This window comes from Narcine bancroftii, chromosome 14 (assembly GCF_036971445.1).
Source record: "Narcine bancroftii isolate sNarBan1 chromosome 14, sNarBan1.hap1, whole genome shotgun sequence".
In the NCBI taxonomy this organism is placed as follows: Eukaryota; Metazoa; Chordata; class Chondrichthyes; order Torpediniformes; family Narcinidae; genus Narcine; species Narcine bancroftii.
The window spans coordinates 18,543,400-18,566,290 of NC_091482.1; the positions used below are offsets into that span (position 1 = coordinate 18,543,400).

The 22,891-nt window shown below is 38.2% G+C and overlaps 2 protein-coding genes across 7 annotated transcripts in view; one reads left to right on the forward strand and one right to left on the reverse strand.

Annotated features, from left to right (window-relative positions):
• Positions 1-22,891, forward strand: part of appbp2 (amyloid beta precursor protein (cytoplasmic tail) binding protein 2) — a 299,366-nt gene that overhangs the window by 75,306 nt on the left and 201,169 nt on the right. For 3 of the 5 annotated variants that reach the window (XM_069910740.1, XM_069910735.1, XM_069910739.1), the window contains 2 exons: positions 6,000-6,142; positions 16,023-16,124. The gene's annotated coding sequence lies outside the window, so the exon portion shown is untranslated. Of the gene's footprint in view, positions 1-5,999; positions 6,143-14,143; positions 14,204-16,022; positions 16,125-22,891 lie in introns of all 5 variants that reach the window. The other 2 variants (XM_069910736.1, XM_069910737.1) reach the window with 2 other exon arrangements.
• Positions 15,988-22,891, reverse strand: part of abhd15a (abhydrolase domain containing 15a) — a 32,175-nt gene continuing 25,271 nt past the window's right edge. Inside the window, exons 3-4 of one of the 2 annotated variants that reach the window (XM_069910744.1) lie at positions 22,166-22,499; positions 15,988-16,357 (exon numbers count right to left, since the gene is read on the reverse strand). In XM_069910744.1, the coding sequence (XP_069766845.1) occupies positions 16,319-16,357; positions 22,166-22,499 (373 nt within the window). In that variant the 3' untranslated portion in view covers positions 15,988-16,318. Of the gene's footprint in view, positions 16,358-20,928; positions 22,500-22,891 lie in introns of those variants that run through there. The other variant, XM_069910743.1, reaches the window with a different exon arrangement.

Below are 22,891 nucleotides of genomic sequence, written 5' to 3' on the forward strand. Positions count from 1 at the left end.
AGTGCAGCCACGTAATGTGGCGATAAAGGTCAGTGCACTCTGCTTTGGAAGCCTTTTAGTGCACAGACTTTTACTGTTTTGATAATGATGGCCAAATATTGGGGGGGGGGGGGGTTGCAGGAGCTCCATGAGAGCAGAGGCAGATATGGCCAGACATTTTGCTCATACTGTAAGAGATGGCCCTATGTATGAGCAGATCACTGTTAGTTTCTTTAGGTGAATAACCATAATCGTAGGAGTGGAAGAGGCAGACTGGAGTGATTTTACTTTGAATTGACCTTCCAAATCTGGGGTGTCAGCTGATTGGCATCCCCTGTGGCCCTGAGATCAAACATGGAGAAGTCAGAGCTTAGCAACCCCCGTCCCATTGATACAGGCAGCCCCCAGCAGGACATCCATTCCCTGTGAGTCAACCACACACCCCGAGACCCCTGAACCCAGCGAGACTGGTCACCCCAGTGGGATGGGCCAGCCCAGTGAGTTGGACAACCCCAGTGTGGCACCTCCCCACCCCCCGTAAGACAACCCCCAAGTCGGTGGCCTCAACTGGTGCGAAGGATGTGCCCACAGACAGTATGAATGCCCCCAGCACATCTACGGCAGAGCTGCAACAGCCTCCAGGTAACACTGCATTTCATCTGAATAGTTTTTGCAATGTGTGCTTTCTCAGTGTTTGCCCATGAAGAGTCATCTGACCTATTTAACGTGTTTCATTGCTCTGCAGGATCGGAGAGGAGGGGGAAGAGGAGAAGACCTATCAGATGCAGGAGGTCACCGCTGCTGAAGGAGATCAACTAGGGACACCAGGGTTATGTGTGTTAGCAGAGGAGAGCAGAGTGGGAAGAGAGGTTGCAAAGTGCACACCCTGACGTGTGGAAGCACAGCATCAATTGTCAAGCCTTCAACATCAGATTGAGGAGCAGACTGGCATAATGCACAAAATGCTGTGATGGATTCTCCTCCATGTCTCGGTGCTATCCTCCCACATTCATCATCTGCCACCCCCCACCTTCCAACATCCATCTACCCTGATGGACCTCAGACCACAGCACCTGCAGTACCCTCTTGCGTCCCCTCCTCCCATCTCCAATACTTGCAGAAAAATTAATAATGTCAGCTCTTGTACATTTGGTTGTAGCTCTTGTACATTTATGATGTGCACTACTTGTTACAATTTGCAATAAAGTTGAACTTGGTTCTATTGTTAGCCTGATATATACGAAATGGACATAATAGCCTTGCGGATAGACTTGTGACCACACTTTGTACATTTACTATTGGTGCATTGTTTGTGGTTATGCACTGTTTTTTTACAGTTAATGGTTTAAAATGTTTACTATTAAAAGTTTTACATCATTACATGACTTTTGTTGCCAACCCTTTTTATTGGCAATGGTTGTAGTTCTTGTACATTTATGATGTGCACTACTTGTCTTGTTACAATTTGCAATAAAGTTGAACTTAAAAGTTCTATTGTTAGCCTGATGTATACGGAATGGACATAATAGCCTTGCGGATAGACTTGTGACCACACTTTGTTGTCCCTGATAAGGATCTCTTTCTGGCTCAAGGAGATCCTGTACCTCAGTAATCTTCCACTCTGGCAAGAAATGATCCTTGTTAATCTCACATATATTATGCAGGATACAACAGGCAATATCAGTCACTAAAGAGGTACTGATGCCAAGTTGTTTGCTCAGGCACATCCAGAAAGCTTTGAGACATCCAAAGGCATTCTCAACCACCATCCATGACAAGCTCAGATGGTTGTTGAATTTTCGCTTCTGTTGATCGAGAGCGAGGTGATTCATGAACTCCTTCATAAGCCAACTCACGAAGGGGTAGGTGTGATCCCCGATCCGGTGTGCAGGAATTTCCACTCAGTTACGTTCTGCAAATCTGTCAATTGTCTCTTGGGGGCTTGCACGACTCGGTAGGTCAATTAAACATTTCATAAGAGTTGACTTCAAAGCAGCAGTAACTTGGGATACCACTGTACACACTGTAGGTATACACACACCAAAGAGAATACTGATAGATCAATATTCAAACGGGGTGGCATACCACCACAAAGTGATGGCAAGTTGAAACTGAAGTTCCATAGGCTTTCTCAACTTTGTTTCCCTGTCCCTCAATTCTGGCTGGAGGTGCTCACGTACAAAGTTGAAGGTACTCTTAGACATTTTAAAACGTGTCCGTCACTGTTCATCATCAAATTTACATTTGATGTTAGTTTAGAACATGGCCCCCTGTGGTCTCTTTCTCTTATACTTTGTTCTGGTATTAAATTGACATTCAAAATACTTCAAAATAACCAGACATCTTTGTCTATGGCTAGTCAGCTCAGCTTGCGTTTCCTCCTCAAACTCCTCCCTGCTTATCCTCATATTCTCCGTGAACAAAGTCTTCTTCAGTCAAGTGTTTGCATCTTATTATTGATAAATATGTTGATAATACTTATCTGTTTTGTTAGAGAGCCAAAGATTTTGCAGGGCTAGCATCCGAAAGTCATATTTGTCTGCCATTACTGAGAACTGAATAATTTCACTTCCTGTGAATACGTAACTCATCACTCATGACACCCTCCTCCCACCCCCTTAGATTTGTGAGGTTCACATTTACCAGGTAATTTACGCTCCAGTGTGAAAGGCTTACTGGGTACTGCAACCAGCCTCATATACTCGCCTTTTTAATGGTTGGCGGTGTGAAAGGGGCAAGAGAGTGGTGGGAGTGTAGACCAAGCTTCCAGCTGAAGTTGTGGATGTGGGCTCAATTTTAACATTCAATTTGGACAGGATGAGAAAGGTATGAAGGGCAATGGACTGAGTGCAGGTCAGTGGGTCTTGGCAAGAAAGAATGATTCGGCATAGACTAGAGGGGCCGAAATGCCCTATTTCTGTGCTGTAATTGTTCTATTGTTCTATAGTTCTACTGATGGATAACTTGCTGTCTTGACTGGTATGGACTTTTTTTTTTAAAGTTCCAAGATGCTTGTGAGGCTCCCTTGAATGTGGCTATTCTTCACATATGACTTGAAACAGTAGCTAGCCTTCTCCTGGTAGTTATGCTCCACATTATCTCCACTATTTCACTTTTAGTAGCCCTGCAGCTTTCAATCTGACTTCACTGCTGTGGTTATTTCATGACGCAAGTAGGCCATTGGTGGAGGGAGGTAAAAAGGAAGCATGTGGCCAAAACCAACTCTACCCATCACCTCACTGATGGCTTGGTTGGTGTTCCTTTAAACAGAAGTTTCAGAAGTAGATAGATAGGAATTTGTAAAACTGGCATCATATTTTGTTGAATCTTTAAAACAGCTGTCAAATTATGTCTAATATAGAAAACTGAGTTACAGTAGCATTTAGTCCATTATTGACACGTTTGGACTGCTACTAAACAGAAAAGCTTATAAAAGAGTGCCTTTTGAAAAAACAGGATTGAATTTAATCCACCAATGAAGCTACTGATGGTTGTATATTCTCTATACCTTAACACTGACGATATGAAGATAAATAAACCATTATTGATCTGTTGCCTTCCACAGTCAATGGCCTGGTTCTTGAGGTTAGCAGCAAGGCTGAACCTGAAAAAAACATCATGTCTTTTGCTGTTAAATGTCGGTCCTGGGGCAATTTCAGAATCCAGTTGAATGACTGGTCACATTATATAATTATTACAAGTGTCAAAACAGTAAAGAAAAAATAACAAATCTTAGTTAACTTCACCATTTTAAAATGTAGACATACTTACAGCACGATAACAGGCTATTTTGGCCCACGAGTCCATGCCACTAATTTACACCTAATTGACCTACAACCTCTGGTGTGTTTCGAATGGTGGGAGCAAACGGGAGCCCCTGGGGAAAACTCACGCAGACACAGGTAGAATGTGCTCTAATGAATTTGTGTTAATCTTTAGTTATAAAATACATATTTCTTAATAAAGTAAGTTATAGAGTTAAATATATTTCTCGTGAGGGAATTGTGGGCTGGATTCAGGGTCACACAGAAACACCATAGAACTTTAGAGGTAATTTTTGGAGTCAAAGCGTCTGGAAAAACAGCCATAAAGCTAAAGTAGTTTCTTAACTGAAAACTCAAGTACTATGTGTGGTTCTTAAAAGCATTTTTGTGTACATTCAGCATTATACTGGCACTTAATGACCACTTATTAATAAAAAAATAATTATAATGACCACTTATTAATAAAAAAATAATTATCACACAAAACATGCATAATTTTTTTCCATTATTAAACAATATTTCATCTCATTATGCCATCTATATAAATTTGAGGTTCATAACATATTGTGGGCCTGATTTCCCTTGGGAAAGGTTGCAAATAGAGAGATGAAAGCTGGTTTAACTGTAATTTTCAAAAAGGCATTGGATTGGTATTTGACAGATACAAAAGATGAGGGTTGTTTGTAAAAGGCAATAGAAAGACCTAGCATGAAGGGTTGAATTGCCTCCTGCACTGTTACTGTGCTCAGATACTATCAAAAATTGGAAAACAAGGTACAGTCATATTTCCTGCTTTCCTGCCATATTCAATTCTGAACTGAACAATGGGTACACAGATTAAAAACAAAGCTTAACTCAGATCTGAAATGTAAAACGCAAAGAACACTGAATAATGCATTGTTATTTGTGATTTATGTGTCATGGGCAACAGATTGGGGGTGGTTACATGACTCAGAATTATTAAGTTCTTTGGCTGATGCTCATAGGTGCAATGTGAATCATTTTGAAAAGTTCATCACTAAATTTCCATTTTAGTATGGAAAGTATGACTCATCATTTTAAATTCTTAATACAAAGGGATCTCACTGTGAAATCTTTATGGCAATCTTTGCTCACTTCCTTTGAATACTGATTTCTTGTTAAAATACCAGTCAGGAAGGATCGATTAGTTTATGGTACCAAACACAAATAGCCATTATTCATTTGGGGTGTTGGAATACCATCCTGCAAAAGTGGATATTTTTCTTTCCCTCATTCAAATGCAGTGAAACTCCTATCACAATTGTGTCTGAGATTATTTAACACCAAACTGATTTGGGATTAAATTTTGACTCTTTCAGATCTATGTTGGCCTAATTATTCACCAGATAAATTCATATATGATGAAGGGAGTTCTTTTCAGAGACGGATTATAGCACTGCTCTTCCTTTGTTATATTTTCTTATTCACATATATTCAAGATGTAATTTCTTTCTGATTTCCAGCAGATCAAACTGTAATTCATAAATGTGAAGTAATAGTAAAATTGCTTTTAAGACTCCAGTGAAATTTGCAGGAAATGTTGAAGGAGCTCAATAGAAAAATAGATACTTCTTCAACCCTCAGGAAATCTTCATTCAACAAGCTCAGTGATTAAAATTTGTAAGTGCTGAATCTCAGAAAAAAAGTCCTGCAACCAGATCAAAACAGAAACAAAAAACTAGTTGCTCCAGGTGATACAGAGCAATAATGACCAGAAGGTCAAAGGTTTCATCATTGAACCAGGCTCATTTAATTGTCTTTGGTAAAAATGGGCTTCAGTTTGTCTAAGAGGGTAGAAATTTAGCCACTTGCTTCTTTCATCTCTCATTGAAAATAAATATTGGAAATGGATGTGGATCCACCATAGCTGTGTGCTGAATGGATAAATACCTTGCTGCAGTCATGTATGCAGCCATTGAGTTAACGAATCAAAGGATATATCTACTGTCCATGGACTCATACCTCAGTGGGTATCTGCTTATTCACAAGAGATTGGGAGATATTGGTACTTTTAATTTCCTTGACCAGTTGATACAAATACACAGAGTTGTACAGCACAGACATATGCCTTCCAACCCACTGAAGCCATCCCAGTTGTCAACCACCTATTCACTTATCCTACATTAATCCCCTTTTCTTAATTCTCCTTGTTAACTCCTCTGATCAATTGCACTCTGATTACCACTCAATTTACAGCGGCGTGTTAACTAATTAATACATGTCTTTGGGATTTAGGAGGAAACTGGAGAACTGCGAGGAAACCCACGTGGTCACAAGAACATGCAAACTCCTCACTGACAGCACCCGAGGTCAGGACTGAACCAAGGTCTCTGGCATAATGAGGCAAGCAGCTCAACCTCCAATTTGCCTAAAAAGAGGTAATCATCCATCAAATTAAATACTTTGCTTATTAATCATTGAATCAAGCTGGAAATTGAAGTATTGGTGGCTATTGACATTGTTGTACTGATTTTCTCAGTTTCTTGATAGCATCAGGACAGTTAAGTTCAGTTTCTCTTATTTAAAAACAACAACTTATAAAGACAAACACGTAGATAAGAAAATTCCAATGAAAGATTATCATGGCTCGTTCCAACATTATGCTGACCAAATCAAATGCACCATCTAGTGGACTTGGTTGATTGCAACTCAATTTTTCAAGTGTATTTGCTATGGGGAGTGACATCTATTAGCAAATGCAAAGCACCAAACTACTCATTTAAAGGGCACCTTTCAGTATCCTTTCAGAATTGTTTCAAAGAATACCTTTTGACATCTCTTTTGGTTATTTTCAAAAGGTGCCCTTAATCTTTGGAAAACAATGCTGGTGAAACTCAGCAAGTCAAACTTCTTACTTCAACCACGATGACTGGAGACTTCTTATTTTTCCCCAATCCTTTTTAACTCTATACGACTGATTAAAATCACTTGCAGCATTAATTAATCAGTCAACACGAACCTGATGTAAACCTGATCAGATGGCAGGCAACCCAGAATCCACCAGGACTTCATTAGTTGTGCCTTTATCCTCGGGTCTCCCGGAAGATAGAATTAATATTGCTGCTAATGTGGGAGACGTTTAAGGCTGGATATTGATTTCGAATATCCAGAGTGAGTTCAAATGCTGCTGCAGATTGTCCGAGATGGTGCACAATCAATGAAGAATTCAAGACTGCACTGCAGTCCTTCACGCTCCCTTCTCCAAAGTTAATCTGAATGCTCAGGAGCCCGACCATAAAAGGATAGCTGCAACACACGAACGTGCTGCAGAAACTCAGCAGGTCACGCAGCATGCATAGGAAGTCAAGGGTAACCAATGTTTCGTGCCGGGGCTTTTTGTGTGTTGCAGTTCCGGCATATTTCTCTATTTAACTCAACCTGAGCGTCTGCAGACATTCTTGTTTAACTCCATGAAAGGATAATTAATGGAATCTAGTATTATTGATAGATGTTCCTACAGAATATGCAATGAGTACTAAAATATTTCCTACCCATCTCAGAGGAAATGACTAGATCCAGGAGCTTCAATCCTTAAATATTTAAGGCAGCTTAATATTCACATTTTGAGAGAAAATACAAATTCAACATAGTTTTTCCAATATAGTTATTTGTCTGATGCAATGAATCATTCTGTATTGCAATAAAATTGTAAGATTCTTCATTTTACATTAAAAAAATGAGTTATCACTGCATAATATGTCATGCTCCTTTAACACAATAAATGGCTCAATTATTATTTAAATACAATTAAATTGGTAGTATTGAAATAATACATGAATGAAATTGGTGACTTTGGTATTTTGCCTCTTGCACCCAACATTCTCATCCATTTTCTTTTCAAATTGTTGCCAGTTCATCCCTTTGGGTCTGTTTTTGTGAGACCTTCAAGAAAAAAACCCGCCAAAATGAAACTGTAGTATTGTCCACACACCAGTGCTCTGGGTAACATTGTTTTGCAGGACTTGTTCTAAATCTTCCAGCATGAAGGCTAAAAACTGTGTTCATATTTAGTATAAATGTATATTTTTGCTCTCATCATTCCAATTTACAGGAGTCAGACGAGAAAATGATTTGGGTTCTAGAACCATTATAAAAAAGGTTCCTCTACAAGTTTAGAGTATCTTCAAGAAATAAATGAGCATGATAAAAGGTTAATATGTCATATTTGACAGCACGTTGGAGATGTTGACTTTTCATCATAACTAGATTTATTTATGCATGTACATACTTATGTAGCCTAAGTTACTTATGTGAAGAATAATGTTAAGAAATCCAAAGATTCTCGACTCTCTAAAAGATTAAATCCTCTGTCTCTATCTTAATTGGCATATTCTTAAACTATGTCCCTTAGTTCCAGATTTCCAAGTTGAGGGGTGGGGGGGGGGGGGTGGGTGGGAGAGAAGATGGCAGAATATCTTCTTGGTATTTGCTCTGCCCAGCCCGCAGAATCTCGGAGCTTTCAATAAGATTACCTCTTATACCTCTAATCTTCAAAGAATAAAAGTCTAATAAATTTAATGTTTGATTTTGCCTCATATATCAACCCCTTAATTTCAGAGATTAACCAAATGAACTATTTGTGAGGCCAGGATATCTTTCCTTTAATTGGGAAATTAAGATTGTGCTCGATATTGCAAGCATAGTCTCATAAATTTCCTGCAATTGTAGCAATGCTTCCCTACTTCTATTTTCACCCTCTTTGCAGTAAAATATGTGTTCCATTTCCCTTCCTAATTATTTGCTTATTTGCATCGCAAATTTGTGTTCTTCACATACAAGGAAACCCAGATCCTTCATTACACCAACATTTCCCCAAATGACAGATGTCACATAAGCTACACTACATTTTCTACCTTTTTGCCTTTCATCTTTCTTGATTAGGGATATTACATTTGTGGTTTTCCGTCCATAGTCACTTTTCCAAAATATAAGAGCAGTCACAAATAAAATGCATTAATATGGCCTTTTGGTCTTTAGTTTGCCTCAAGAACAGTAAAAGAAAATGCAGATTTTTGGCCCAATTATTTTAAAGGAAATGGAATATCAATGGTAAACTATGGGTAATTATTATGAGGTGAAAAACAAAAGTTTCCAGACACTGATTGTAGTGAAGATACAAAAATGCTGGAGGACCTCAGCTGGTCTCACAGCATCCATAGGAGTTAAAAATTTATAACCCATTTTTGGGCCTGAGCTATTCTTCAAGGAGTACCAGAGTTGAATATCATGTAATCCATTGTCACATGATCAAATGTCCAGGATTACATAAAGCCAGAAAAAGTAAATTAAAAAGCTCCCAATCATAGAGTTACATCCTGTCTAGAATTTTTACAAGTGCCATCTCTGGGAAGTAGATTGGACATTAAAAACAGAACAACTGCATGAAATGCTGATGTGAAGGTGAGTGAAAATGCAGGAAAGGAGGATATAATGATCTTTGTATATCTAAGCATCATCCTCTTGATCATATGGTCTTGACAAGGTGCAATATAGTTGAGCCCAAATGACTCAAAAACCAGCAGTTACAGAAATTCACCAAATAGCTACTTAAACAAAATTGGTTTTATTTTCTTTATACATAACAATGAGATTAATACTCAACTTATTGCTATTAACAACCCCCTTCTAATTCTAAGCACACATGTATGTAATGTTTGTGTGTTCAGGAAAGTTCTTTTTTACTGTCCAATCATTAATTTTTCATTTCTCCAAGTTCACTGGTATCAGGTAATCTTTCATACAGTGCACAGAATTAAACAGTTATTATATTCACCAGGCTCTAGTGCTTTAACTTAAGTTGTTACTGCTCAGAATGGTCTTTGTTGGTTTCAGAGAGATATTTGTTGTTCATTGGACACACAAATTGATCTAATTCAATTAGCAATTGAAGTGCCTTACCAAAGAAAATTGTACCCTCTTGGGTTTTCCTAAAAAGTAACCTCTTTTTCCAGGTTATCTCAAGGAATTCTCCTTTTTCCTCTATTTCAGGAGAAACACAATAACCAGCCACAACCTCTGCAATTGACTACAGAGATTTAGAATAGGCTGAACTCAGAACTCAAACCCCATCTTGAACTAGGATCATGCAGCAAGTCTGCAAACTGCTGCAGAATACTCTCCCAAACATTGGATGTTTTCTCGGTTTGCAAAACCACCTGGCCCCTCTTAGGGCACCAAACTTCAACCAGAAATTTAAAACTCTGGCACCAGTTTAGCAACCAAATTATTTCTCGGTTTTTGACACCATTCAAACATGCTGGTCCATTAACATCTACTTGTGAAACTCTCGCGAGCACTTCCCATTATCTTTGCAAAGCCTACTGCAGACATGAAGTCTACCCTTACATAGCTCTAGCATGGCAAATGAGATGTTTATTTGTGAAATGTGACCCGATAACTAAACTTCACAATCTTATCCATTTAAAATACATTTGATCATAATTTTATTAACATTCCGTAACAATATACTTGTGATAGTACAGATTCTATCACTAATGTCTATATATACATAGGTACAGATTGTAGTGTAGGATGACTGTGATTGGCTGAGAGTGTAGCCACACCTACTGGCAGGTCTTAAAGGATTGCTCCTAGCCAGACCAGGTCATTCTGGACTGGTCGACCTCCTTGTGATATGCTCCAGTCTTTTAGTTAATAAAAGCCTTGGTTTGGATCAACAAGTCTTTGGTTCTTTCGAAGCACATTACAATACTCAAAGAGGCAGAGTCCATAGCAGGAGTTCTAATGTGAACTATATAAAAAGGCACATTACAGCAAAACATGCTCCTAATTTTATTTATTATTTTCAATTAAGGTGATAGGTAGTGTGCAAAAGTTCCAATTTATGCTTGCATGAATGAAACACACTTGCAATGTTATTAGATGTGTGAGTTGCAAAGTATCATCAAAAGTAAATGCTGCATCAAAGCACCCTTGCCCATTTCCTGGAAAAGGTTCCTGGCAGAATTTAACCCAGTTAAAATTTATGCACTTTTTCCTTCCTTAATAGGAGCTACATGGATCCATTCGATAGGCCGATGATTCTGATCTCTTACAGAGTCTTATAAATGTCTGAATGAAAATTTCTTGAGGTTGAACAATATAGATCATGATGATGCATCAAAATTTAGAATTTAATTTCAGGCAAAAATACAATGCTCAGGGCCACATTTTCTTGCAAATTTTTATTATTTTGCAGTTCAAGAAACAAGGCTGAGGAAGGTATTCTATGAAACAAATTATACCCTTTGGAAATGTCCAGTCCTTTGGAAAAGATTGATTCTGCAAGTATAGAAAATCAATGGTTTCTGCTGAATTTGGGATTTTTTTTTAACCAAAAGCTAGATAGGATTTTTATCCTTGCAGAATTTCTTCACTTCTGTTTCATGAGATAAGGTTCCTTTATTTTTTTAGCACTTATAGTTTAAACTAGAGAATTCTGGGAATGTCTGGATCAAGCTTGGAATTAACTGCAACAAGTACTGAAAATGTTGCTCCCAATACTGAGTAAATTTTATAATAAAATTGTCATCAATTAACTAATAAATGATGTTGAACAATTTCTGCTGAGTAATGCTGCTGGTTCTGCATTAGGCATTTGGAACAAATTAAATTGAATGATTCAAGATTATGACTCAGTATGCAGCACAGAAACAGGCCTTCAGCCCAACTCAGACATGCCAACCAAGTTGCCGACCTGTCCTCATGCCATTTGCCTGCATTTGGCCCATATCCCTTGAAAAACTTCCTATCCATAATCGCTGTCCAATTTTTTTTTCATATAAATTTTTATAAATTTAGACATTGAGCATGGTAAAAGACATTTTGGCCCATGGCCCACGAGCCCGTGCCACCCAATTACACCCCATTAACCTACAACCTCTAGTACATTTTAAACAATGGGAGGAAACTGGAACCCCCCCCCCCCCCCCGAGAAAACCCACACAGAGAACATGCCATCTCCTTACAGACAGCGTGGGATTCAAACCTTGCCCAATCGCTAATGCTGTAACAGCATTGCACTAACTGCTACGTTAACCATGCTGTCCCCAAATAACACTTAAATATTATAATTATACACACTTCTTAAACTTCCTCTGGTACCCTGTTCAACAAATCTAATAGCTCTGTGTGAAGAAGTTGCCCCTCCGGTCCCCTTTAAATTTTTCCTCTTACCTTTAACCTGTATTTTTTGACTTCCTTACCCTGAGGATAATCACTGACCGTTTGATTACCTTATCTATGTCACATCATTTTATGTACCTCTATAAGATTTCCTCAAAGCCTCCTACACTCCAGGAGACAAAAAGTCACAGCTTATCCAGTTTCTCCTTAAAACACACTCTCCAATCTCAACAACGTCTTCGTCAATTTTCCTGCACCTTTTCCAGCTCAATGACATCCTTCCTATAGTCAGGCAACCAGAACTGCACTTAACACTTCAAGTGTGGTCTCACGAATGTTTTATACAGCCGTAACATGACATCCCAACTCCTGTCCTCAATGAAGGCAAGCAATTTCTACCACCTTTTTTGACTCACATTGCCACTTTCGGGACATATGTCTCTCTGATTTACAACAATCTCTAGGATCCTGCCATTTACTCTGTAAGGCCTGCCCTTGTTTGACTTCCCAAAATGCATCACTTTGCACTTGTGCAAGTTAAATTCCATCTGCTATTCCTTGGATAACCTTTGATTTTGTACACTATACCTCCAATTCTGGTGTCACCCACAACTTAATAACTGCATTACATTCTCAGTTAAATTCATCAATAAGTGGTTCAGCAGCAATTCCTACAGAACTCCACTGATTTCACACCTCCAACCTGGATCCCATGTGATCTACCTTTGTGGGTCACCCAACCACGTGGGACATTGTCAAAAGCCTTGCTGAAGTCCATGTAGATCACATCTAATGCCTTCTGCTGATCAATCTTCTTGGCCCCCTCCTCAAAATAAAATTGAGACTATTTCTCATGCTCAAAGCCTTGTTTAATATCTCTCATCAGTCCTTCCCTTTCCAAATATATACATCTTTTGGAATCCCCTTCAGTAACTTTCCCACCACAAATGTTAGGCTCGCTAGTCTGTAGTTTGTCCAAGGTTCAAGATTCCTTTTATTGACATGCAATAATAGAAAGTTATATACACCATACATGTCAATTTTTGCCAACAAAAAGCCTTGCAGCCCGACTGAAATAAAGGCAGAACATGACTCTCTCTCTGCTCTTCTGGTACTTTGCCTAAATATAATGATTATATCAATATCTCTGCCAGGATCCCAGCAATTTCTTCTATAGGTCCCCACAATATCCAAGGATACTTTTGTTTGGGCTCCCTGCTCCTCTTGAACAATGTGGATATGTTTCAAGAAATGTGAAACTTAATTTTATCTTAGCAAATCATTTTGCTGAATGGTGACAAATTCGTAGAAACACTCCCAAAAGCCACACAACAGTGAAATGAAAACCCAACATTTTGTGTTCAACTTCTTTGAATTTTGTTTACGCAATAATATTTTCTTTAAAATGATGCCAAAATTACTGACAGATACCAGTATATATTTCTAAGGCTAAGCCTTAGAATTCTGTACCTATCTTCTTCAGAGGAGATGGAATAAGAGCTGGCCCTCCAGGTCAGTCTCTCCTAGAACATTCCCATGATTTCTTCCAATTCTTATTTAAGTTGCAAATTAAGAGTCACACAGTCTTACAGTTATACAGCACAGAAACAGGAACTTGACTCCACCAAGTACATACTGACCTTCTCTGGCCATCTAAGCTAATCCCGTTTTCCCACATTCGGACCATATCCTACCGAGCCTTGATTATTTGAGTGTCTCTCTAAATACCTATCAAATTTAGTGAATGTATCCAATTCCATCACCTCCTCTGGCAGCATGTTCCAGGTATAAACCACAATCTTTTTTTTTTTAAAAAAAAAGTGCCCCTGAATATCTTACTTTTTATATTCCTTCCATGCAGGGGAAAAAAGGGGTTTTGACTATTTACACTATCTATGACATCTCTATTGGGTCATCCTATATTCCAGCCAAAACAAGCTCAACCTGTTCCATCTCTTCTCATAACTAAAGTGCGCCTGTTCTGGCAACTTCCTGATGAACCTCTTCTGCATTCTCTTTAATTCAACCACATCCTTCCTGTAATTGTCATGTCTGGAGCTATGCACAATACTCTGAGTGCGGCCTAACCACTATTTTGATTAGGCCATGCCTAGTATTTAGCAAATTAAGAATGACTGAGAATCCATTCTATTTAGGTTTATCTCACCAATCTACCTTGAGTTAAATAAGGAGGTGGTAAATATGTGTCATCTCCACCAATATTAATTGTGATCCATGGATTCTTTACAATACAGACTTCCTCCAGTATTGATTTCTTCTTCTTCCTGCTGAATGCCAAATTGTCCTTCAAGAAGGTATGTGTTAATAAGTGACTTTGGCAAAGGTTTTCAACACTTATAATAAATTGACCAGGTTACCATAGAAACTAAAAATGTAGCCAAAAAAAGATATTATCAAGCAATTAGACAATGAAGTATGGGTTTTTGCAGGTGTGAACGAGTGTATGCATTGAACTCTTCTCAACTGTCATAACTAGATGAAGGAAAAACTTGATATGGCTGAAATGGGATGAGCTGCAGGGTGAGGAGATAATTACCTTGACCCTCAGAGTAATCATGAAATTTTCTTTAGTCATTGGTGCCAAATGATGATGAAAATTCTGATGTGTTATGTCTTTGTTCATTTTGCTGTTCTAATGGTTAAAGAACATTCAGTGATATCAGACAAACACTCAGACCCTCTTTTAAGTTACTGCAAGCCACAGAACAGTTTTGTGGCATCTATGCCTCTTTCCTGATGGCAGCAGTGAGAACAGAGCAAATGCTGGGTGGTGTGGGTTTTTGATGTTTGCTGCTGCCCTCTGACGACAGCATTCCTGTAGATGTACTGGGCAGTGTTCACTACCTTTTGGAGGGATTTACACTCAGAAGTATTGGTGTTCCCAGACAAGATCGTGATGCTGTTGGTCAGCACACTTTCCACCACACCGCTGTAGAAATTTTCAGGGGCTTCTGTTGTCATACTAAACCTACGCAAACTCCTGAGAAAGTAGAGGCACTGACTTGCTTTCTTCACTATGCCATTTGCCTGTGGGGTCCAGCAAAGATCCTCTGAGATAGTGGCTCCTAGAAACCCAAATTTGCTCACCCTCTCCACCTCTGATCCCCAAATCGCTGGATTGTATACCTCTAACTTTCCTGAATTCAACAATCAGCTTCTGAGTTTTGGTGACATTGAGTGCAAGGTTGTTGTTGGTGGATCATTCAGCCACATCTTCAATTTCCATCTGTTATGCTTGCTCGTCCCCTTCCTTTATACAACCCACTACCATGGTATAATTGGCAAATTTGTAGGTGGTGCTATTTAGTACCGAGCCACACAGTTATAGGGTACCTGGAAACAGAAATGCACCTCCAAATAGCTGCCCTTGGCATCTCCCTTCCTTTTCTCACTGAACAGGCTTCATGACCAAAGACATGGCACTTGTTTCTGCTGTGGCTGAGACATTAGTATTTCTACAGCATGATTCACTATTGTCATGACTGGCTGACATCAGAAAAAAATGGATCTTCTCGTCATGCTCCTGGCTATTTAGCTGTGGGCTATTCTGAAACGAAAGGTGCAATTGATCATTTGTTTGCTCTTTATAAGATGCATTTGACAGGCAGTATGTAATAATGTCACATCAACAAGAGTCAATGCATGGCCCCAGGCTGCTTCTAACTGACTGTTTAAAAGCAGAAAGGATGAAGGTCAGATATTGATAATCTCTCAGGTAGTTATTAATAATATTTTAATAATGTCTTGCTTCCCTATTCTCGAGTCTCTTTCCCCACTGTGCTCGATTTGCTTAATTAGTAATTCAGCCAAAATTCAATTATTTATCAGATCAATTTTGTTTAAGGGTTAGGTTGCAAAAAGGAAATCAGTGGATCTAAATGAGACAAGAGCCCACTGCCTCTCTAAAAACTACTGCGACTCAATGCATCTTTCAAGCTCTGACAGGAACCATAGTGAACAATCATTTGAAGACCTTTTAAAGCACTAATATTAGCTGTGCAAATTCCAAAGAAAATTAGTTTTCTCATTTTATTATTTCTTGTTCACAGCCGTATAATACTTATACAAGTGACAGCCATTTATAGATAATTATAATTTATTTATTGATTTTAGTGAAACACGAAAGGCCTGCAGATGCTTGAAAAAACAGATGCTGGAGGAACTCAGACGGTCTCGCAGTATCCAGAGGAGATAAATATATTACTGACATTTCAGGTCTGAGCCCTTCAAGATATCTTGATTTTAATATAACAGTTAGCACAATACTATTACAGCGTTGGAAACCCAGTTCATATCCAGCACTTTCTGTAAGGAGTTTGTACATTCTCCCCATGTCCAAATGCATTTTCTCTGGGTGCTCCAGTTTCCTTCAACATTCCAAAGACGTACAGGGTTAGAAGGATACTTGGTCACATGGGTGTATTTGTACAGTAAGCAGTGCAGTGTATCTATAAATTAAAATTAAATGTTAACTCATCTGTAGGCATCAAGTAAAAGTTGATATTAAAAGCTAACTTAGTATTGGCATTGTTTTGGGCCATAATCCCAAGGGAAGTTTGTTGTCCAGTGTACAAACCAATAGCTGCCAATTTTGCGTTCAGAAAACAGTCTCTATTGAACTTAATTTTGAAACTTGAGAGGAAGGAGAAAATAAGAACCAATTTGTTAAAAGGAATACAAAGAGAACTTACTCACTGTGTAATTTAATGAAGAGCATGACTTTCACATCCGTCTAGACAGTTATTCTGTCTGCCAAAGTTAAATGAAGTTCACTGTCTTTGCAGGCTAAGGAGATTAGTTTTTTTGGAAATAATGATTTTGTTTTCAAGCTGCTGATTTTTATCATGTATTCTCCTTTCCCCTTTTCAATGGTCCATTCTTCCATAACCAGCCCTTCCATTGGCTGTGAATCTTTCAACAGCTATGTCTTCAGAATTTATCCTGTTATTTAACCACTTTAATTTTAACATTCTGAATTTATAAATTGTCTTCATAATTTAACTCTTGGTATCAATCCTGGTGAATCTACAAATAGAATCCCTGAAAAATGGCTTGGTGAATCTTTACATCTAGATATTATAAGAATTATATCATAATGAAAGAAGAAGGTACAGAGAAATTGTTTCCTCAGAGGGAACAGGTATACATTGGTCCTTGGACTTCAAATACTGGACAGGATTAAAACTGAACAACTGCATAATAATAGTAAAAGATTAGAATTAGGGAAGGGAAGTGATCACTTCAAGGTGCTCCAGTTGTATGTGCCGTCTCAAATTTGATTTTATTTCATCAAACAATAGTGAAGGTGGGTAACTGGGATTATAAAAACCTATGGTCATCTACACCCACACCTCTGATCCTATACTAAATGACATCTTTCAAGGTAGTCTGTGACTGCAACAATCCTCTGTTCTACATCTACTACCACAGTATCATTGCACCTGAAAAATGATTAGGGGTTGACCATTTTCTACTTTTAATATAATTGCTCATTGAAATTCAGAAATATGTACATTTTCTCCCCATATCCCTTGATCTCCTTGGCTGTTTGAAACACATCTAATTCCTTTAGTTTATTTAATAATTTGGCCTACACACCCTTCTGTTGTAGAAAATTCCACACCTAACCACTGAGTGAAGAAGCTTCTCCTTAATTCAGTCCTAAATGGCTCACCTCATAACCTTAAGCTGTGATCCCTAGCTTTGGACGTCACCAGCAGGAATGTTTGTCCTCTGTCTCGTCTATCCAGCACTGACAGGATTTTATAACTTTCAAAGTTTACTCTTCAAAACAAACTGGCCCATTCATCCCAATCTCACCTCATGTCTATAATTCCCTTGTTTATTTCTTACCAATCTCTTCACCTTGCCTTCCTCTATTCCTGTTCCCATCCCTTTCCCTTTCTTTTTTCCATCTCCACATTTTATATTCCAACATCCTCCTCTATACAGTTCATCTCCATACCCAACCCAACACCCCCCCCCCCAACCCTTACCCTCACCACACCAACATCCCCCTCTCTTTAGCTCTATTCTCCCCCACTCCAAATCTAATCTCCTTGATCTGGACTCCATTTAGACTCAGCTTCCTTGCAAGCAGCATTGCTGAATATTAATGAAATACATTGTAGATGTCCATTGACTACACTTGTACATTACAGGGAAAAAAAAAATCATTCCAAGGTAGAAGGTTACCTTGGAAAATTCCAGTGTAAGATCCAGGGCAATCCAATCTATGTGGAGATAATGAACTAGAGCTCTGGTGTTTGGCATTTTGCCACCATAGATGATCTGGAGGATACCCAAATGGACTTTAATAGAAATGAAAAGCCCACTGAATTGAGATAATGATACATTCCAACACATGACATTTTGTGCTGTTTTGCCATCTTAGTGCCTGTCATTTCAGTGACTTGTATGCAGGAATTGACCTACATGAGTGGAGAAACTGTATCCATAACTCCATTGAATACATTTAAAATTACAGCTGTGATTTTTGATTGTGGTTATCTGAGCATAGGTGTATACCTGTTTAACTATAAAGATATAAAGGATCTTTAAAAATTCAGTATAAAGAAAATGGAAAAATAGGATTTTTTTTTTTTAAAGTGAGAATCTAGTTGCTTTTGATATTCAGGGGCATTTGGATGTTCTTGTTCCTGAATCACAAAAAGTTAACAATTGCATTCCATGTAAGTAATATTTCAGCCTTTATTGCTCAGGAGTAGATTTAAAAATGAGAGGAATTCTGCTGTATTCATATGGACCTGAAGTGAGACCACATCTGAAGTTAGCAATGGGGTGCTTGCATAAAGAATACACTTGCTGTAGCAAAGGATATTTTTAACAGTGGAGATTCCAGAACAAAGAGTTATTGTTACAGGATGTGTGTCCTCATTGAAATCAAGAGAAACTTTTTACAGTTGCAATGGTTATACTGGACAATATTTTTTTTTCCACCAAAAGGCTTGCTTACTGAAAAAAAAATTGGGGATTATGATAGTCAATTTCAAGATGAACCCAAAGATAATTTCAGATTTGCTGCATCATGTAGGAAGCCTGAGAAACATTCAATTAACTTTTATTGAATTTAGCATGCTTAATCACTTAATGGTACTGGCACATTGCATTAGTTCAACAAACCTAAGAATGTTTTGCCACTGATATCATTTGTACTTGGCATCTGATGCCTCTCATCTCAGTGTCCAACAATAATACTGCATACAATTCTGGTCTCCTTACTTGAGGAAGAATGTCCTGGCTTTGGAGGAGGATCACCAGGTTGATTCCAGAGATGAGTGGGTTAGTTTATGAAGAGAGATTGAATCATCTGGGAAAGTACTCACTGGAATTTAGAAGAATGAGAGGGGATATTCTAGAAATGTATAAAATTATGCAATTGTAGTGGCTACTACAGTAGATGCTACTAAATAAAGACAAAGGTAGTCAACTCAAGACTGGTTTAATGCAGACATACACAGACCTTTTATTCTCTGCCTGTTAATGAGCTTGTTAGTGAACAGCTTGGAATCAATGGATTCCAGTTGCCCTGATACTGCTTGTCCATGGTCACAATATTCCTAGTGAAACCTTTCACCAGGTTCATTATTGACTGAACCAAAATCAGCAGGGGAAGAAATCCAAGTGCAAGCACAAAAAATGAATTTTCAATGACACATTGCACTTCATGGATTTGGGTGCTTGTAATAGATAGGAAATCACAAAAATTGGTTATGTTTAAAAATCAGTACTGGATAGGAAAATTTTAAGGTGATTTTCATGATCAATTTCCCAAAATCCATAAGTGTTCAGGAAGCCTCATCTCTACCTACCCCTATCCTTTAATTCTCCTACTCTGTAAAAATCTATCCAATCTTGCCTGTACTGCTTCAATGGGTAGCAAATTCCATAGATTTATCACCCTCTTGGAAAAGCAGTTCAGGAAGCCTCATCTCTACCTACCCCTATCCTTTAATTCTCCTACTCTGTAAAAATCTATCCAATCTTGCCTATACTGCTTCAATGGGTAGCAAATTCCATAGATTTATCACCCTCTTGGAAAAGCAGTTCAGGAAGCCTCATCTCTACCTACCCCTATCCTTTAATTCTCCTACTCTGTAAAAAATCTATCCAACCTTGCCTATACTGCTTCAATGGGTAGCAAATTCCATAGATTTATCACCCTCTTGGAAAAGCAGTTCAGGAAGCCTCATCTCTATCTACCCCTATCCTTTAATTCTCCTACTCTGTAAAAAATCTATCCAACCTTGCCTATACTGCTTCAATGGGTAGCAAATTCCATAGATTTATCACCCTCTTGGAAAAAGCAGTTCTTTCTCATCTCTACCCTAAATGTACTATCTTGAAGCTAGTTCTAATCCCCTAGTTATCATCTCTCCCACCAATGGAAACAGCTTACCCAACTCTGTCTTCATTTTAATCTTTAATATTATGTACCAGGCACACAGCACAGTATTGCAAACCACCACCATCAGTTCACAGACTTACCTGACACATCACAGGCTAACAGTGCTGGGTACTAAAGTACAGTGAGCAGATCCCAAAGGCACAGGGCACTAATGGCTCATAGCTTTAATCTGCTGGTCCTGTGGACCAGCAGCTGTTCACTAATGAGCTCATTAACAGGCAGAGAATAAAAGGTCTGTGTATGTCTGCATTAAACCAGTCTTGAGTTGATTATCTTTGTCTTTATTTAGTAGCATCTACTGTAGTAGCCACTACAATTGCATAATTTTATACATTTCTAGAATATCCCCTCTCATTCTTCTAAATTCCAGTGAATTTAATGAAGTGCATGACTTCATAAACTAACCCACCCATCTCTGGAATCAACCTGGTGATCCTCCTCCAAAGCCAGGACATTCTTCCTCAAGTAAGGAGACCAGAATTGTATGCAGTACTCTAGATGTGGCCTCACCAGTACCTCCTTGTACAGTTGCAGCATAATCTCTGTGCTCCTAAATTCAATCCCTCCGACAATGAAGACTTGCAAAAAGGATAACTAACTGTAGTTTTAATTGGGAGTTGATAAGAGAAATGCATGTAATAAAAATATTATAAATTTCCATTTAATGTGACTATTTTTAGCTCGTTCTATTACTTCCTTCAGCCATCAGGTGTAGAAAGCTGGTGATACTGAATGTTTTATTTCAAATATGAAGATTAAAAGGTAAGGGACACTTCCTTCTATGAACACTTCAGTTTAAATAGGAGTGTTTCATGGCAAGAAACATTAATATTTAAGCACATTGCATTGATACAATAAATATAGCTGAAAAACCACAAGATGTATCAAACAAGATAGCAACATTATTTTTTCATAAACATATTAAATATACAAAATTGTGTTGTTGACAACAAATAAACATGTGATTTCAATGTCCTCTTAATATAACTGTAATTGTTGTGCATTTATGATTAAACATGTTAAATTTCAAAATTAGATCACTGAAAATCTAAGTTCAAACTACATTAAGCCAGAAAATAATCATTAGTAAACCCCATGGCTACTTTTATTTTAATAACTGGATTGAGGATAATACAAAAGCTAAGGCTAACATATCCCTTGAGTTTTGGCAGTCTTGTTTGATGTTTGATTGAAGGATAAGTGGTTAATTACCAAATAAAGCGAGACAGAATATAAAAGTCAACCTTCATTAACATGAATCGTTGCTATAGCAAACAGTACCCTGTTTATGGAGAAAGTCTTAAACTATGGCTAGAACGCACAAACACATTGACAATTTCTAGAGCCTAGCCTAATTACATAAATTACGTTAAAGCTTAAAATATTATTGAAATGTTGGAAGTGTATATCCACCAACAATTAAAAATCTTTTCCTACATGTCTGGAAATTAAATTGCCAGGTAAAAAGCTTAAAGCTCAACAACAGGAGGCCTTAGTTAAAACTGTTGCTCCAATGTCCATGCTAATGGAATACCATTTTCAGGGCCACCTAAAAAAAAAGAGTTGTATGAATTTGACCTTTATGGTCAACACAAGCCATCATTTCCTGACAGGTCCAAATTTTTAATCACCTGGTGTAGGACCTCTGCCAGCTGAAAATTTCATGAATATTGTGAGAGCAAAATGAGTCTCCTTTGATGCTGTTATCTCTGCCACATTTATAAGGCTTAGAGGTCACAGCCCCTGAACATTTTCTTTTTGAAAAACTTTTTGTTCTTTCCTCTGTCACAAAGAATTCACTGACGGACTTAAAATACTCCAGCAATACCTCATGGCTCCAGACAGAGGATGCACTCTTCAAGAATCCGCAATGGCCACCATTTTTGGTCAACAGTAGGAAAAAATGAGGATTGGTTTCAAAGAGCTCAAATGGCACGGTTGTGTCTGGGTCCCCTCGGCAGGGGTCATCCTGGCTGCAAATGCATAGCACCGGCACTGCAACCTCATCCACATCTCGCAAAGGATCATTCTTCTCCCAATATATGTCCCAACACAATTTGCTCTTCTTCGTTTGGCAGAACAACACCTCTTCAAATTCCTTCAAGGTCCGAGTGGCAAACAACTTATCCATGTCAATAATCTCCCCCAGCACAGTTGTGTACCTAGAGTTGGCAAGAATATTAAAAATTAGGCCTTTAATGTCACAATTAACCTAAACTTTGTTAGTTTTCTATTATGAAAATTTCTCCATCATCTACTTTATGATCTAACAATCAGTTTTATATTTGACAATTGGATTTTTATTTCTGTTGAAATACTTTTTCATCACACACACACACACACACACACACACACACACACACACACACACACACACACACACACACACACACACACAAAACATTAAAAGGCATTCAGTAAACAGTCGATCAATCTCATGCCCCCTTTTCATGTAAAATCCTTGAACATATTGTGGCTTCCCAATTCTCTGATCTATTTTCTCAAAATGTCATACTTGAATTTCTCCATTCAGGATTCTTCCTTCCAAAAGTAC